General features: G+C 45.8%; 1 protein-coding gene across 3 annotated transcripts in view; it reads right to left on the bottom strand.

The window, feature by feature from the left end:
• The window catches only part of SETX (senataxin), a 55,680-nt gene that overhangs the window by 4,442 nt on the left and 34,223 nt on the right, over positions 1-17,015 (bottom strand). For all 3 annotated transcript variants that reach the window (XM_081150926.1, XM_081150927.1, XM_081150925.1), the window contains 11 exons: positions 16,525-16,681; positions 12,482-12,583; positions 12,170-12,285; positions 10,574-10,645; positions 6,269-6,418; positions 5,308-5,415; positions 4,490-4,677; positions 3,794-3,886; positions 3,356-3,520; positions 2,220-2,318; positions 1,168-1,255 (listed from right to left, as the gene is read on the bottom strand). In XM_081150926.1, coding sequence (XP_081007052.1) covers positions 1,168-1,255; positions 2,220-2,318; positions 3,356-3,520; positions 3,794-3,886; positions 4,490-4,677; positions 5,308-5,415; positions 6,269-6,418; positions 10,574-10,645; positions 12,170-12,285; positions 12,482-12,583; positions 16,525-16,681 — 1,338 coding nt within the window. The remainder of the gene's footprint in view (positions 1-1,167; positions 1,256-2,219; positions 2,319-3,355; positions 3,521-3,793; positions 3,887-4,489; positions 4,678-5,307; positions 5,416-6,268; positions 6,419-10,573; positions 10,646-12,169; positions 12,286-12,481; positions 12,584-16,524; positions 16,682-17,015) is intronic.

The raw sequence follows: 17,015 nt of genomic DNA on the forward strand, positions 1-17,015 counted from the left end.
TCCTTCTCTCTCTCTCTCACTCTCCTTCTCCCCTTTCCCTTTCCTCTCTCTCTAAAATCAATGGAAACATACCCTCGTGTGAGGATTAAGAAGAAAATAAAACGCTTTCGAGGAAACGATAGATTCACAGGAATTTGCACACAAAAAAAGGCACAGAGCAGTTCTGTACACCCTTCACAGTTTACACAAATAGTTATGAAAGATAAGTTTTTAAATGTTCAATTTATATATAAATTTGTGTGGCAGAGAAGCAACACAGTGACATTAACAGAAAGATTTCTGATTACAAAAACCTATTCCCCCTCAACTTTAGCCCCAACGAGAATGAACAGAAGGAACTTCAGTTTCAAAAAGCGGAGATAATGCTGAGCTCCCGTCCACTGCACGCACTAAAGAGCGATGCATTCGATTTGTTTTTAAAAGCTTCATTTTAAAATGTCAGCGTTTTATAATACACTAGAAGCAAAGCCTTTAGCAATACTTAAGCTTAGAATAGGAGGTACACAGTTTTAAAAATTCTTTCAAGGGGGTACACAACACAAGGTGAAGACAGAGCGGGTAAGAGTTCAATGAGACTGAGCGCCCTCTGGTGGCACCAACCAAAGAGCGGAAACCTCTCCTCAGCCAGCTGGCGACTGTGAGAGAAACGAGGGAAACCAAAAGCAAGCCCCGCCGTCAGGCCAGCAGCACATTTTAGCTTCAGCTGGCTGTGCTGTCACCAAGTGAAGCCGGACATTTGTTTCCCAAACAACCTGCCTGCAGCCCCCTGGAGCCGCAGCTGCACCCCGTCCTGCGTCCAGCCCCACACCGCTGCTCTGCTCTCAGGGCCGAGACAGGAGACGGCGGCTGCACTCGGCGGGTGCTAACACTTCACGTGTATGACTCCCCCATCATCTAACATCCTAGGATGCAGATACGATTTCCTTAAAGGCCACCTTGACAGGACACGGGATGCCTGGGCTCGGGCTGAGGCTGAGTAGTCTCTGTGTATGACAGCTCCAGGGAGAAGCTGCTGGGGGACACAGAACTCGGGGAAGAGGCTCATTGTCTCATGTCTCCATGGACCCTCGAGACCACTGTCATGTTGGAGAATAAAAGCTAACCTTCAGCCCCTATCAGTAACAATGGGCAAGCTTCCGAGTTCTCTGGCCACCAAGAATGACCTACCATCAGGGTCCGCAGGTGACCAAGGATGAAGAGGCTGTACTTGGCTCGTGTGATGGTGACATTCAACCTCTGCAAACTCGCCAGAAATCTAGGCAAAGAAAAAAAGAGTTACTTCTTTCTACAGAGGGACGTAGTGCACCAGTGTCGGTGAGACACAGGTAGTATTCTAGACAGTTTTCCGTGGGCTCCGGCATGTAAAGGCACAGTGCTTCCTCACTCATCTTCCCAACACAGGGTACCTGGCACAGAAGCAATTCCCCTTAAAAACAGCAAACAAAATACCCAGTGCTTTCCTTCAAAGGGATGCATCTGTCTGTCAATCTCCTATTTTGACTTGAATAAAATATTGGCAATTTTAACAGTATGATTTCTAAGCCTTCAAGACATCCTAAAAATATGATACTAGATCGATTATTCTTGAATTTAAATTATTTGAGATTACTAAAATACTGTAGAACTAGTGCAGAAACACACAAACCTCAGACAAATGTAACAACAGGTCATTAAGAGCTCAGAAATAACAGAACTGCTACACAGTAAAGCTGAAATTTCAGGTGAGCTGGAAAAGAATGCGCTGTTTACAAAGTGGTCCTGAGATAACTGGCCTCCATTTGTACATGCAGACTATTTCCAGGCAGGGGCAGAGAGAACTTGAGTTACTATTTTAAGAACAATTAAACATACTTACAATCTGTAAATTTCATCTGCTACTCATGGGAAGAAAAAAATCTCAGACCCTGAGGCTCAGGGGAGTTTTCTGTCACCCACTACAGTGCCCAGAGCATCTCTGGTAAGTAAACTGACCGTAGTTAAGATTAACTCGGCCAAAGCAGAAAACACAGAGAGATGAGAAAAAGCCACAGACGACACATCCCGTGGGAGACCAGCAGGCCCCTGCAAAACACACTTGATCCAATGACTTATTTCACTCTTATTAAATGACAGAACAGATTCACGCCGTGTCATGGGTTAATATAAAAGCTCTCAGGAGAAGCAGACCCAACAGTGGATCAATTTCACAACTTAAAACCTCAATGATGACAGTTACTTACCCGATTGAGCCTTGCATGGCGTTTGCTCTGACACATGTGACAATTATACAGTCTTTCTGACGACCCTGAAATGCATCCACAGTATCCACTTCTGCTGGCCTGTTTACAAAAGAGAAGTGTTTACTGAAAAAGGTAAGATAACTATTAAACATACATATTCATAAAGTAGTCTTTCTCAGAAACCTTTTTCATGGTATCTGTACTTATGGAAATATAATTCACATAACATAAACTCCCCATTGTAAAGTACACCTTTCAGTGGTTTTTAAGTACATTTGCTATGTTGTGCAGGCATCACTAATTTCACAGCATTTCCATCACCCAAAAGAGAAACCCTGTCACAATTTTCCCTCCCCCACAGCCCCTGGTCACCAGGAATCTACTTCCTATTGCTAGAAACTCTTCCACACTGGACATTTCATGTCAGTGGAATCAGAGCTCGTGGCCCTTGAGCCTAGCTTCTCTCGCTCAGTGTTTTCAAGGCTCATCTACGTTGTAGCACGGGCCAGTGCTTCCTTTCATGACTGTAGATTTGATTGTACACATGGCTCAAAATGTATTTACCCATTTACAAAACTGGGTCCTGAGTTCTTTGTTGGAAAGTACTTGATTATTAACTCCATCGCTTTACTTTTTAGAGGTCTGTTCACATTTTCTATTTTTTCTAGAGTCAATTTTGGTAGTTTGTGTGTTTCTAGGTTAAGACACTTTTGAGTCAATGGATTTCCAATATTTAATCTTTAATTTTACTGTTGAGGTAAAAAGGAGACAAAAACATGATCCTCTCCCTATACATAAAGACACTAAAAGGGGTAAACCATTTATTCTAAGTGACAATGTGACTCCCTGCATCTCCTCAGAATCAGAATTCAGACCAACAGTCATGGACCTAAAGGGAAAGGTCTGGGGAGCTGCTCGGTGAGTTTCACTGTCAGGTCTCCTGTGATCAGCACCCAAGGCAGGAGGCTCTGTCCACAGGGCTGCAAGCGTGCCCACCCCTGACCCCGACTCCTGACCACCCTGGTATAAAATCACTCCCCACAATGTTTCCTTTCCTCCTTCCCTTCTAGTCCCTCTTTCTTCTCTTTAATTCAACAGAGAAACTGGAAATATCTGTAAAGACACATTTGCCTCACCCTTTTCCTTCAAATTCTTTGTCCAGCTCCTTCTGAATCATCATCTTCTGAGCCTTGTAATGGGTTATTATGCCAATGTTTCGGAAAGTGATGTCCCTTCTTTTGTCTTTAAGAAGTTTAATCAATTCTATGACCACTTTTATTTCTTGAACATTTACATATGAGCTAAAAAAGATGGAAAAAGACACATGCTTGGCATGGATTCACTAAAGTGCCAACCACATATTAGGTAATATGATCCTCGTTACACACTTAAGGATTAAAAGGCTGAAATGTAGAGAGAAAGATGCTAGCAATTTATTTTAGCACCCTGCTAGATAACAGCGACCAGGCTCTGACATTAGACAGAGATGTGTATGGACAGCGTTTTGAACACAAATACGGATCAAGCCCTCTGAGGCTCTGGGGCCTCCCTGGGAGTGTGGGGGGGGAGCGTACTCATTCTCCCGCCGCTCGGAGCCGTCCCCGACATCAAACACGAGGTAGGGCTGAAACGGCCAGTCTGAGGAGCACCGCGTGGTCTCAGTCCCCCTACAAGAAAGCAGCCACCACTCAGGACACAAGACAAGTCATATAGATAATTCTTAAATTAGTATCACCATTGTCCTTGTAAGGAGGAAGCTGGGGCAAATGAGGGCACAAGAAGGACCTTCTTTTACTGAAACATGCCTTAGTGGAAGGTAGAAATCCAACTTTATTTCTACTCTGGTGCTAAGAGAATGAGCTCTGTAATTAGAGCAATTATAACTGGAAAGCTAATAACAATTATAACTGGAAAGCTACTCATAATACAGGAAGTAAGAAAAGCAAGCCATTTACTACTATGTAGAGCATGGTATGATTTTTTTGAGTTAAAAAAAATTAAAAAGGTATACATAGTAAAAGGACTAGGAGATGATACACCAAAATGTCACTAGTAATTACTTCTGGGCAGTACAAATATGGGTGTTTTCCCCCTTCTTTTTTCTTATCAACATTTGCTGCAATCAACATGACTTTTATAATTAGAGAAAATTATGAAACCTTTGACTTATGCTTTTATGACAAGATTTAAGAACAGAGTAAACTCGCTCTGCTTCCTAAGCAGCTAACCCTACAAACAAAATCAGCCACCAAGTGATGAGTGAAGCCCACCTGTTGGTCTTCAGGCTCCTGTTGTAAATGTAATTGGAGGGGAAGAGACAGATGTCTGGGTGCATCCTGTACTGGACAGTCAGCTGCAGGACAGGCAGCCTGCCGCTCAGGTTGTGCTCCACGCTTTCCTCCAGCAGCCTGCAGAAGCGGGCCATCATCGACTGCTCGTAGCCATACTCCTGTGCCTTCTGGAAGGGGGAAGAAAGCAGTCATCTCGGAGAAGCTGCCTGTACCTGTCCCATTGTTATAAAAACAATTACTGTGCTCTAGTATGTGCACAGCAAGGTTTGGGCCCATTACCAACCACCAGAGTCAGAGAAAGATGTTTCTGAACTTGGCCCTTGAAAAGCCATGGAGTTTGGTGATCTTGTAAATGACCACACTGAAGCTATTCTGATGCTAACAGAAGTCACCTGACTCCATTACGAAAGCAAAAAAAAATGTAACACAGATTTTAACAATTATTTCTGGATTATGCTCTCAAACAGAAACAATCAATGTTACTGTAAATAAGCCCTCTTAAAGACTACTTGCTGCACAATGCCTGTCCCAAAAGGAAAAGCCCAGAGCACATGGAGCAGGGTCTTCCTAGTCTCTGGTCTCCGACATGGCTCCTGTCACATACACAAGCACAATTACCAACAAAGGGGCATTTTCAAAGACTTTGACTATTAAGACTCAAATAGTGGATCTCTTTTCCCAGACTTTCCAACACTTTTCCCTGCAAATAAAAAACGATGATCCAACAAAGACTGCCCCCCAAACAATTCCAAAAAAGCCTCTTCCACCTTAAATCGATCAGAATGCGAGGGACTCACCAAGGAGATGACTGTGGGGGGGAGCTGCTTCGGGTCCCCTACAAGGATGAGCTTGTTGCAGCGGTGGATGAGGGGGGTGAGGGTCTCAACTTCACAAGCCTGCCCAGCCTGAATGACAAAGTACAGAATGGAGAAATCAGCTTAATTATCTTTTTGTTTACCCATGTGCCGTTTACCTAACGCACAAAAGCTCTAACCCTAACCACTCAGAAAAGAAAACACTTTCTCCTTCTGCACCAAATATCAAAAGCAAAAACTTTTTTTAGAGAAACAAACAAAACAAAACAAAACACTCAAAAGAAATATCACACATGTATTTTGAAGTCAGTCACCACTCAGGTGCCACTGACACTTGGGAGCCAGCCACAAGCTGGAAGGTCTGCTGGAGCTGCTGGCTGTGGCCCGCCCCGCCCCGTCCCGCTGTCTTCCTTGTTCCTCAGCGGCTCTCTGCTGCAAGACCCGGCTGGCTGGCACTGGCCGCCGCTTCACCACGGCCCCCTCTGCCCGCTCTCACTGGGAACTACAGACCTTGGACCTCCTGGACCAATTCTCTATCTCATTTCCATCCCTGTTGTCTTCTGGCTCTACGTCTGGCAAACAGTAGGTACCTAAAAACTGTCTGCTCAATAAACATACTGGGAAAATAGTGTGGCCCAGAGCTGTCCAAAGTTATGTTAAAAATGCAGCAAAAGGTAAACTGAGCGATTCCGAGCAGCTCAGGCAGTCCTTGGAGGGGCTCTGGGAGGAACAATCTAGCACCCTCGAGGGAGAATCCGCCCTGCAAGAGCGGTTTGGGCGTGAGGAGTCCCTGGCAGCACATTCAACACGAATGCACACGCGCAATGGTGGGGAAAGTCAGGCGCGAAGACCACCGTGTCGACACCTCAGCACCCCCCGCCCCCCGTTCACAGAAGACTCTGCACAGCACTAGTCAAAGGCGAATGGCCGACTGCTCACTGACCTCGTCAACGATGACACAACTGAAGGGGACACCTCCTTGGCCCCGGAAAGCAGACTCGAGCAGCAAACCGCCACTTGTGCTCAGGGTGCAACAGATGACGTGCGACTCCAGGATGATGATGCTCTGGGTCTTCTGGGGGCGGCCTTGGACCTGTGACAAGCAGAGGCTCGCTACCATTCAGCTGTATGTAAATCTTAGACCACGGGAGCCTATTTTACTATAAAACACCCACCTTTATTATGTGAGAGTAAAATTTAGTAAACATAAAGGGAGAACCTCAATCTGGAAAAACAGCAGAAACATCCAAGATGATCGGAAACCATGGGAAAGAATACTATTTGCAGTACAGTCTAAGCTTAGAACAGCTTCAGGCACAGAGAAAAGCTCATCCAGGGTTTGATTTGGCCAGATGTACGTGGGCGGGTCAGACTATGCAGGGAGTGAACCACCCTCCCAATTCGGGAAGCAATTGTCTGAGCAAAGCCGGGTCAGAACTGGGCTGGAACATGTGTTTTTCTGTTTGTTTTTAAGTTCATAAAGCTATTCTTCCTTTTATAAAGGCTACTACCAACAAAAAAACCTGCAAAATTGATGAGCATTCTACTTCCAGTTAGAACACAACCCTGGTCTCCCTCTATAAGGCAACATACAGCTCACCCAGGAACAACGCGGGCGCTCAGGGCACCAACCACCTGCACAATTGAAAATCCTAGTGTGACTTAAGTCTGCCCTCCACATATGTGAATTCACCACCTCAGACCAAAGATACAACTGTACTGTGGTGGAACCAGGCACAGTGAATGACACCTCTCACTGCACACCATGCAGGGTTCAGTCGCAAACTAGTATCTCAGCAGAGTTAGCCTGGTCCCACTCCCGAAAAGCAGCAGTGACTCAGCCCTGTGCAGGACAGACAGTCAGCATGGACTACGAAGCTCTCGTGTGAGCTCGGGCAGAGGGTGGCGATGGTGGCCCTGCAAAGTACACGTGCCGAAGCGCTATCGCCCATCTCTTCTCAGCCAAGTGAGGAAACAGTCAACTGCAACAGCTACAGAGCAACATGACCAGTAGCGGAAGCCACGCTGCCTGCAAACACGGACTTCCTCCCTCAATTCCGGAAGATAGTTTGGCTCAGTTTAAAATTGAAAAGTTTCCACCTAATTTTTAATTGAAATAAACAAATTGCTAATGCAAATACACATTAAACGCAATTGTATTTATAAAGCCACACAGGGAAGGCTAACAAGGAGATTCAAAAGAAAAATCTCAAAAATACTGAGAACATCCTTGACCCCAATGGAAACGCTGGGTTGTTTGAGGAAATGCATAGGGAACTGCCACTGTCACTGCTTGAATCCAGATGCATGTTATTTCTTCCTTTTAATAGCGAAACACCCACGAACTTATTTTATTAACAATTCATCTGGCTACAGATATCCCAGTTGATCGCGCAGTTCGGGGAGGTGGAGTAGAGCATCTGACAAGAGGCTTTTGATACTTACCCAGACCTAGAATAGGAAAGCTATTCTATAATCACTTCTTCCTTAGAAATCTCAGGTGGTGATAAGAACTCATTATTAGGCTACAGAAACAAATGTAAATATACATGTAATTACACAATTTCCACTTCTGTATTTGTTCGAAATTTCTCATAATAAAAACATTTTTAAACGCAATTGATAAAAGCCCAGAGATTGTCTAAACTATCATAATTAAAAAAAGAAAAAGAGGACATATCAAGATGGCAGCACAGGTAATAGCTGCACCCGCCGCCTCCCGCAACCACATCAAAATTACAGCTAAAATAAAGAGCTGCCCTCACTCAGAGCCTCCTGAAATCCAGCTGAACAGAAGCCCCACAACCAGGGAACTGAAGGAGCATCAAGAGTGGTAGGAGGGGCGGAAATGCAGGCAGATCAGGACTGGATCATGGTGGGCCCACAACCGGTGCCGCGGGTTAAACCCGCGAGGGAATCTCGGTGGCAGAGGTTTCCCGGAGGAGGGAGGGGTCCCAGGCCCACAACAGCCCCCAGCCTAGAGCTCCAGGGCTGGGAAGAGACGTCCCCACAACTCCAGGCTGTGAAAACCAGCGGGGACTGTCGCTAAGGGTCTCGGAGGCTGCGGGAGCCCCAGCAGCTCCTCGTAAAGGGCCCGCGCGCGGACTCACTCGGACGCACTCCCTCTGAGCCCAGCGCTGGGCAGCAGCTTGAAAGGACCTGGGACACTCGGGGAAGAACTAACCTGCCTGGAATCCGGGCGAGAGGTGGAGGGGTGGCTTCCTCCCAGGCAGAAGGGCTGGCAGAGGCCATTGCTCCTGTGGACAGCCCTCCCCGCACACAGCCAGCAGGCAGGCACCATATCTGAATCTCCAGCACCTGACTCACACCTTTGGCCCCTCCCCTCCCTACCTGCAAGCTCATCCAGGCAATTTTCAGGGGCTTTTCTGTGCAAGTGGCCTCTAAAACCTCGTGCTTAGGACGCAGCAGCGGGCCCCATATGGCTTGATAAGTGGCCCAGGCCTGGCACTAGCGGCAGCTGCATTGGCTCATAGCTTGGCCTCTCCTGGACACCTCTAAGCCCAGCGCAAGTAGCAGCCAACTACGGTTTGCTATGTAGCTCATGCTGGGTGGCCCTGGGCAAGGCACAGGCAGAGGCTGACTTAGCACCTCCAGGGAGGCCTCAGAGACAGTGCACCTCAGAGACTCGACCATGCTGGATTACAACCCTACCACATCCACGAGTGACATTCAAGGGGCGCACTTGGTGAACACTGAAGCCCCACTGAAGTAAATCCTGCTCCATAGGGGTGTCTCCAGCACAGCAGCTCCTTGGCTGTAGCTGCAGCTGGTCCTCACAGCTGATTGGCTTGGGGGTCAATTCCTCCCAGTGACGCCAACAGCAACCAAGGCTCAACTACAACACAGTGCACACAGCCCACACAGGGGAGCACCTAGAAGGCCCAGCTCAGGTGACTGGGGAGGCTGAGCCACTGGACCCTACAGGACACCTACTACACAAAGCCACTCTACAAATTCCAGGAGACATAGCAGCTCTACCTAATACATAGAAACAAAACACCTGGAAGCAGCCAAAATGTGGAGGCCAAGAAACATGTCACATAGGAAAGAACAGAAGAAATCTCCAGAAGAGGAACTAAATGAAATAGATCCAAGCAAGCTAACAGATACAGAGTTCAGAATTTTGTTTATAAGGATGTTTAAGCATACTATTAGGGAAACAACTGAGAAAATCGATAATATAATCAAGTATCAATTCGAAATGAAGGCTACATGAAGTGAAAGGAAGAATAATTTACAGGGAATCAACAGTAGAGTAGAGGACGCTGAGAATCAAATCAGCAATTTGGAACATGAAGAAACAAAAAACACTCAACTAGAACAGCAAAAAGGAAAAAGAATCCAGAAATATGAAGATAGTATAAGGAGTCTCTGGGACAACTTCAAGAGGCCCACCATTCGTATTACTGGGGTGCCAGAAGGGGAAGAAAGAGAGCAAGAAATCGAAAACCTATTTGAAAAAATAATTACAGAAAACTTCCCCTACCTGGGGAAGGAAATCGACTTACAAGTCCAGGAAGCACAGAGGGTCCCAAACAAGAGGAACCCAGAGGCCCACAGCAAGACACATCATAATTAAAATGCCAAAGGTTAAAGACAAAGAGAGAATCTTAAAAGCAGCAAGAGAAAAGCAATTAGTTACCTACAAGGGAGCACCCACACGACTCTCAGCTGATTTCTCAAGAGAAACCTCGCAGGCCAGAAGGGAGTGGCAAGAAATATTCAAAGTGATGAAAAACATGGAACTACAACCAAGATTGCTCTACCCAGCAAAGCTATCATTTAGAATTGAAGGTCAGATAAAGAGCTTCTCAGACAAGGAAAAGCTAAAGGAGTTCATCACCACCAGACCAGAACTACAGGAAAAGTTGAAGGGTCTTATTTAAGAAGAAGCTAATGAACAAAAGAATCTGACGAACTAAATAGATCCAGAGACACTGACACAGGCAACAGACGATATATTTCAGAGGAAAGAGGGAAGGGAGTGGAGGGTGGGAAGAGATTAACAAAAGAAGTTATATGCATATATGCATAACCCATGGACACAGTCAATAACGGGGTGAAAGCCTGGGGAGGGGGTGGGAGCGAAGTGGAGGGGGTCAATGGGGGGAAAAAATGGGACACCTGTAATACTCTCAACAATAAAGATTAAAAAAACAAAAAAAGCAAATTCAAAAAAAAAAAAGAAAAAAAAACAACAGGAAAATGTTGTAAGTAAACGACTTACCTCTTTGATTTTAGAAGCAAGTTCCTGCCTTTCTTTTGATACCCGGGCAATTTTTTCATCTAATTCTTGCCTCTGGAAAAAATTAGAATGTCATCGTGAAAATTACGTAAGCATTTAAAATGCTTTCCAATGGCTGCTTCACTTCAAAAGGGAGGGCCTGCACTTTATGAGGACACTCACACAGTTTGTTTTCTCTTTGCCAGTGAAGTCCTGACACTCTGAGTCACTAGGTGTCCGGAGTCTGGCTCAGCTACTCCACAGTATTGCTGCCTCCACCTCCATTCTGTTTGGCCAAGCAGCCTGCACACCTTAAACTGACACCAGCCCCTTCACACAAGCGCATGCCCCAGGCAGCAGCCCAGTCATAGCAAATGTAAGCTCCTGATATGACTTCTCCAGCAGCCCTTGGGACCAAATCTCCCCTGCCCCCAACACATTCCCCTTAAGCACTCCTTAGATAAGGTCTTTTGGTTTGAACTGACCAACCCAGCCTTAGCCCAGGAACCCTAAAGCACTCCAACCACAGGCCCTAATAAAGGAATGTGGCCCTCTGGCGTGGCTCAGTGGCTGTCAACCTATGAACCAGGCGATCATGGTTCCTTTCCTGGTCAGGGCACATGCCTGGGTTGAGGGCTTGATCCCCAGTAGAGGGCGAGCAGGAGGCAGCCAATCAATGACTCTCATCATTGATGTTTCTATCTCTCTCTCTTCCTCTCTCTGAAATCAATAAAAACATATTTTTAAAAAATTAAAAAATATGCCCGGCTGGGCATGGCTCAGTGGTTGAGCATCAACCTAGGATCCAGGAGATCGAGGTTCGATTCCCAGTCAGGGCACATGCCCAGGTTGCAGGCTCGATCCCCAGTGTGGGGTGTGCAGAAGGCAGCCGATCAATGACTCTCTCATCATTGATATTTCTCTCTCTCCCTTTCTCTGAAGTCAATAAAGATATACTTAAAATAAATAAATAAATAAAGGCATGTGCCCCAGGCCCTGCCTGTCTGCACTCTGCCTTGACCGTGTGGCCTCTCGGGGCATGCTGTGTGCTTCCTCCAGGACCTGTAATAAATTTCTCTATTTCAATTTCTCTCATCGTCTGCTGTTGAGCAGTGCTCACCACTCAGCATCCTGCACTCCACTTAGCAGCAACTGTTAATCTGATAAATTCTTCACACTACATGAGATTCCACTGGGCCCAGTACAGGACATGTGTGCTACTTTTGAGTATCCCAACCCTTGGGTCGTCATTCCTTCACTTGTTTCCAAATGGTTCAAATGTGGCAATCAGTCACACTTCCATCACCTGTGGCCACAGGTTTGGTTAACCATGGCAGCCATTGCCTTAACCACAGGGACTAGACCTGTCTGTACTCCCAGGGCCTAATCCGAGTTCCTCCTTGGAACTGATGCACGGATAACGGCAGGGAGGACTTCTGTGCCTGTGGGTTTTCTGAGCTGGGGTGGCTTACCACTTTTGTATACATTTTCGTCAACAAATTATGCTATTCCACAGTGAAAAACGGCATTGAATACTCATCATTTGGTCTGTGTGTGTGTGAGTTATTAAAAACCATTAGTGAAGAAATGCTCAGATACCTGTATTTCCCGCCCACCGCGGCATAAAGCACGCTGGCGGGAAAGTTCATCTAGCTGATGGTCTAGATATTCCTTTCTTCTATGCATCTCCTGAACATAAGAAGGTAAGTCTTTTTCTAAAAAAGAAAAAAAAAAAGACAAAGAATTATATGCCACTTCTGACACACACACATACACATAACAATAAGAAACAAACCAGTTCTCAAAGCCAGACCATCTCTAGGGTCTACCTGTGGCCTTAAATACCCAAACCACTGTCTGCTGTCCAAAAGGAACCAGCTAACGTTAGCATGGGCCGTGTCCAGTACTTACTCATTCTGTGGTTAACTTGGCTGTCCAAACTGAATTTTAGGACCTCATTATTAATAGACTTTTCTGGACCCAGTCGTACTAAATTGATATCTCCACAGTTTCCTGTTGATAAAAATCACACTTAAGAGACTGATGAGGACACTGCCAACCTCTGTCCATTATAATATGTATTTTTAAGCAAATATATTAACAATCAGAGAAGGGAGCTAACGTGAACTATCAATTTAGATACCTGGAACTCCACTAGAGCTTCATACATGTTATTCCAGAGATTCTCTGTAACAACCCTATACAGTAGGAACTTAACCATTTCTACCCAATAAAAGCTAGCAAGGTCGTACATAAACACTACACTGCAGAGCTGAGAACCCATTATACTGTTTCTCAAATTATGTTTTTTAAAACATTCCATGGTAAAATATATTTGGAAATGGTGAATTAAAACATGTATCTAAACCACAGGATGTTTCAAAAGGACTTTTCTACATTACTACACATGTGAACTTCTAAACAGAATCTTATTTGACCGTCAACCCCTTTCTGCAGAATCCTCAGAATAAAGCTTTGAAACTGCTCCACCTCGCATTCCACTCCACCAGAAACACCTAGAGGTGCCCCACAGATTATGACAGACATCCTTTAAACTGTAGGTGCGTTCGTAAGAAGGTTGGACAAGCCCTAGGGCCAAAAACAAAGAGAAAGCTGAAAAGCAGAGTTGAAAGCCCTGAGTTCCTATGGGTCACAGAGGGTGAAGGGTGAGGGCTGCTCAATGCCTCAGTGCTTAGGTGTTTTTTAATTTACATTCAATAAAATGCAGAGATTAAAAATCTTTAGTTCTACAGAGTCTGACAAACATCTACAATGGCAAAACTCCCATTCCAATCAAGACACAGAAGTCTTGCAATGCGGCTTGGAGTTACAGCCCCATAGAAAGCCAATGGGCCTGACAGACATGGCAGGATAAAGGAGTGAACGCACCCTGTCCTGGCTCGGCTGGCAAAATTCTCTTTTGGGACTTGCCAGTAAGGCCCGTGCCACATGTGAATTTAGAGGCTCAATACACAGCACAGGGAATAACAAAGGTGACCCTCAGAAATACGGCTGAGACTTAAAAAATGAGAACACAAGGAACGACTTTATACCAATATTTTTGAAAACCTAAGACGAAGTCAAGTTTTTCTTAAAAATGTGAATTAGCAAAACCCAAATCTAGAGGATCTGAATAGATCTGTAACAATTAAAGACATTTAGACAGTAGCTAAAAACAAAAACCACTAAAAACACATTAGCCTGCAAGGACGAGATGGTCTTCTGGAAAACACTTCAAAGAATAACAGAACCTCCCAGTTCCCTTTTTAAAGTCTGTGTAACATCAATGCCAAAACCAGAAAAACACGACAAAGAAGAATTAGAGGCTGGCCTCATTTATGGATAACTTCTTAAATCCTAAATAAAGCATTAGCAATCCAGGTATGTGTTAAAAATAGTAATACGTGGCCAAGTTGGCATTATTCCAGGAATCAGAGCTATTTTATCATTAGAGAGACATTGTAATTTTCCACATTAACAGACTAAGGAAGAAAAACTTCACTGACATTTCAGCAAATGCAAAAAAAACAAAAACAAAAATGCGTGCAGTCAAACTCAACACCCACTCATGATAAAAACGCTGCTGAGAAGGGAACTTCTTTACTCTGATAAAGGGTACACAAACTGAAACCCAGCAACAAACTCATACTTAATGGCAAGGTGTCATTTCCTTAAAGGACACCCAGGGCCATAGGAAGCAGTGAAAAGAAGTGAGAATGAAATAGCGAGAGAGGAGAAAAAGGCTCTCCTTACTGAAGGAGCTACTTTCTCTCTAAGAAAAAGAATGAAAAAGCCACCCTCACTGCCTGGCCCCCCGGCTGCTGCCCAGCCCTGCTGCCGGCCAGCGCACATTGGGGCGCTGCTCACCCACCCGGCAGGGAAGGTCAGTTAGCACCGAGCCCTGCGCACGGCCCAGGTACAGCTGCTGGATTTGACTGTCGGAGTTGGAGCAGCCAGATACACTGACACAATCACTTTCAAGAAGAACTTGGCCCTGTCTAGAAAACTGAAGACGCACAAATCCTTAGACTCAAGATTTCCACTTCTAGGTACACATGCAGCGCACCAGTGACCTTGTCCTCTCGTATGAAGTATTCCTCACCCGTCAGCGATGAAAGACGTTTTACAAGACAACTCACCCCGCTGCCTGTCCTCTGATGTTTTCTGCTCTGTTTTACCTGGGTACCTGGGTTAAGAACGCTGGTTCTGGTCTCCCTAAATTGATTCCACAACCCCTAGAAAGCTGCATGGAAGCACAGGGGGTGAAAGTAAGGCCCCAGAGCCGCGTTTTCAGCGCGCTCCCCCTAGCGGTGCCTGTGTGACAGCACAGCCCCACCCACTGGCTACAGTAAACATTCCTATGCCTGCGCTGGAGAAAAACACGTGCTTACAGGAATGTTCACTGCAATAAAGTTTGAAATAAAAAAAATGGAAGATAACCTGAATGTCTATCAACAGGTAATGAGTGCACTATGCACCTTACAATGAAATACCCCTCAGCAGTTGATATGAACGACTGTGTGGACAGACAGCGATATAATATAAAATTATAAACCGCACAAACATATGATAGCTGGGAAAGTGGCAGACTTAATGTATTGTAAGTTTACAAGCCAATGAATTCTATTTGTAGGTAACACATATGTGGTAAAAAGCAAAACTTGTGTGATCCTCTAGAATAAAAGTGGCGTGTCCCAGCTTCTCTCATAGTTGGGTACAGCCATGTATGTGAGTAGGTTCTGGCCCAAAGGAAGTGAGCAGAGGTGCTCCTGGCAGTGTCTAGGAACTTTCCTGAAAACAAGGCTAGGATGTTCCTTGTGTCCCTCCTTCATCTTTACCCCAGACATTTGCTGCTGGATGTGACTGCTAGAGTTGGAGCAGCCATCTATCACCATGAGGCACACTAAGGAAGGAGGCCACACACAGCAGAGCAGCAGGACAGAGAGAGCCCAGGTCTCTGAGACACCAGTGCGAGTCCTGAGCTGCCAATCTCTGGCCTTCTGAGAAAGAAAGAAACTTTTATCATACTTAAGCCACGGTATTTGGAGTCACTCTTATTTGCAGCCACATCTAATCCTAACTGATAAAAGGTACTGTCAGGTAACCTCAAGAAAAACAAAACTTGGTCAGGAAAGACAAGACTATGAACTTGAGAAAACAGTCGAACTGTAACCCTACCACTCAAGGCGTGTGCTGTCAGAATGAGGGTCATGCAGACAGGAGTTACCTGACATCTGCACTCAGCGCCCCCCAACTACGTGTGCTGAGCTCTTCGCCAACGTAGACTGTGCTGAAGAGTTACCCTGGCACACTCCACAACCTGCTCTTCAGCTTCCCCCCCAGCATGGAGACAGAGGGTTTCAATACTTGCTCACTGGAGCACTCTTGAGAATTTTTGCCACAGTGAGCACTGCTCTAGCTTTCCAGTCTGCACCAGGCCCTGGGAAGCCACAGGGAAGGAATCACCCTCACCTTCGGGGAGCATACTCCGTTCCAGGCGTCCTGAATGAGCTGGGTTCTCCAGCCTCTGGCATCCCCTCCCCTCACACACACCTCCCTGGCTAACTCCTGTGCTCCTCAGGTTTTACCTTAGACACCACCTCCTCTAGCAGCCCTCCCCAGCCCTCACATGATTGAGTCAGGGCCACTGGAAGGAAGGTGCCTGAAGCAGCCGCATTTCTCTCCTACTAGAGAGCTCACAGCTTGTCCTCTCTCTACTCACACCTCCACCCACTTCCTCCTGAGACTGTCTTCCGGGGGGTTTCACAGCTGAAATCTCAGCACTCAGCACAGGGCCTGGCACAGAGAAAACGCCAGTAAATATTTGCTGACAGAATCACTAAGGACACAGGGCCCACAGCCCACGACAAGTCATCACAAGAGTTGGCCTGCTCCTGTCATTCAGAGCTGCCCCCACTGAACCCAAAACAAATGAACAGCCACAAGTAGCATACCCAAAGGGTTCTTCTTGTCTTTACACCTCTCTTTGAATTCGAGGATGATTTTTTTCATCAACTCATCCACAGCCGCGTTGGAAGGTGCACACACAAGCACGCGGTTCTGCTTGATCTTGGCGTTGGAGTTTTCATCGAAGTGTCCCCTCCTCTGGGTCTACAATTCAACACACGCACCAGACAGACAAAAAATACCAATGAGCTCTATTAAGTTGTTTTATCCTGCTCTCTACTTCCAGGCAAGTCTGAAAGTTCCCTTGTAGGAGGGAACTTTACTGTATAAAAGCGCCTGCATCTTACACTGACAGTGAAAGTACTCAGTCACAGAATCTTATCCCAGCCGCTTTCACTCAGTACTCACTCCAACCCCAAAGGCAGCCCAGGAAGAAATGAAAGACGGTGCCCTGGCCGATGTGACTTATAATAAAGCCAGAAGACTACCCCCTGGCCCTTAGGATTAGTTTCACCCAAGACAGCATTTTCTGCCCTTT

Source organism: Miniopterus schreibersii (assembly GCF_964146895.1).
Source record: "Miniopterus schreibersii genome assembly, chromosome: 11".
Lineage (NCBI taxonomy): Eukaryota > Metazoa > Chordata > Mammalia > Chiroptera > Miniopteridae > Miniopterus > Miniopterus schreibersii.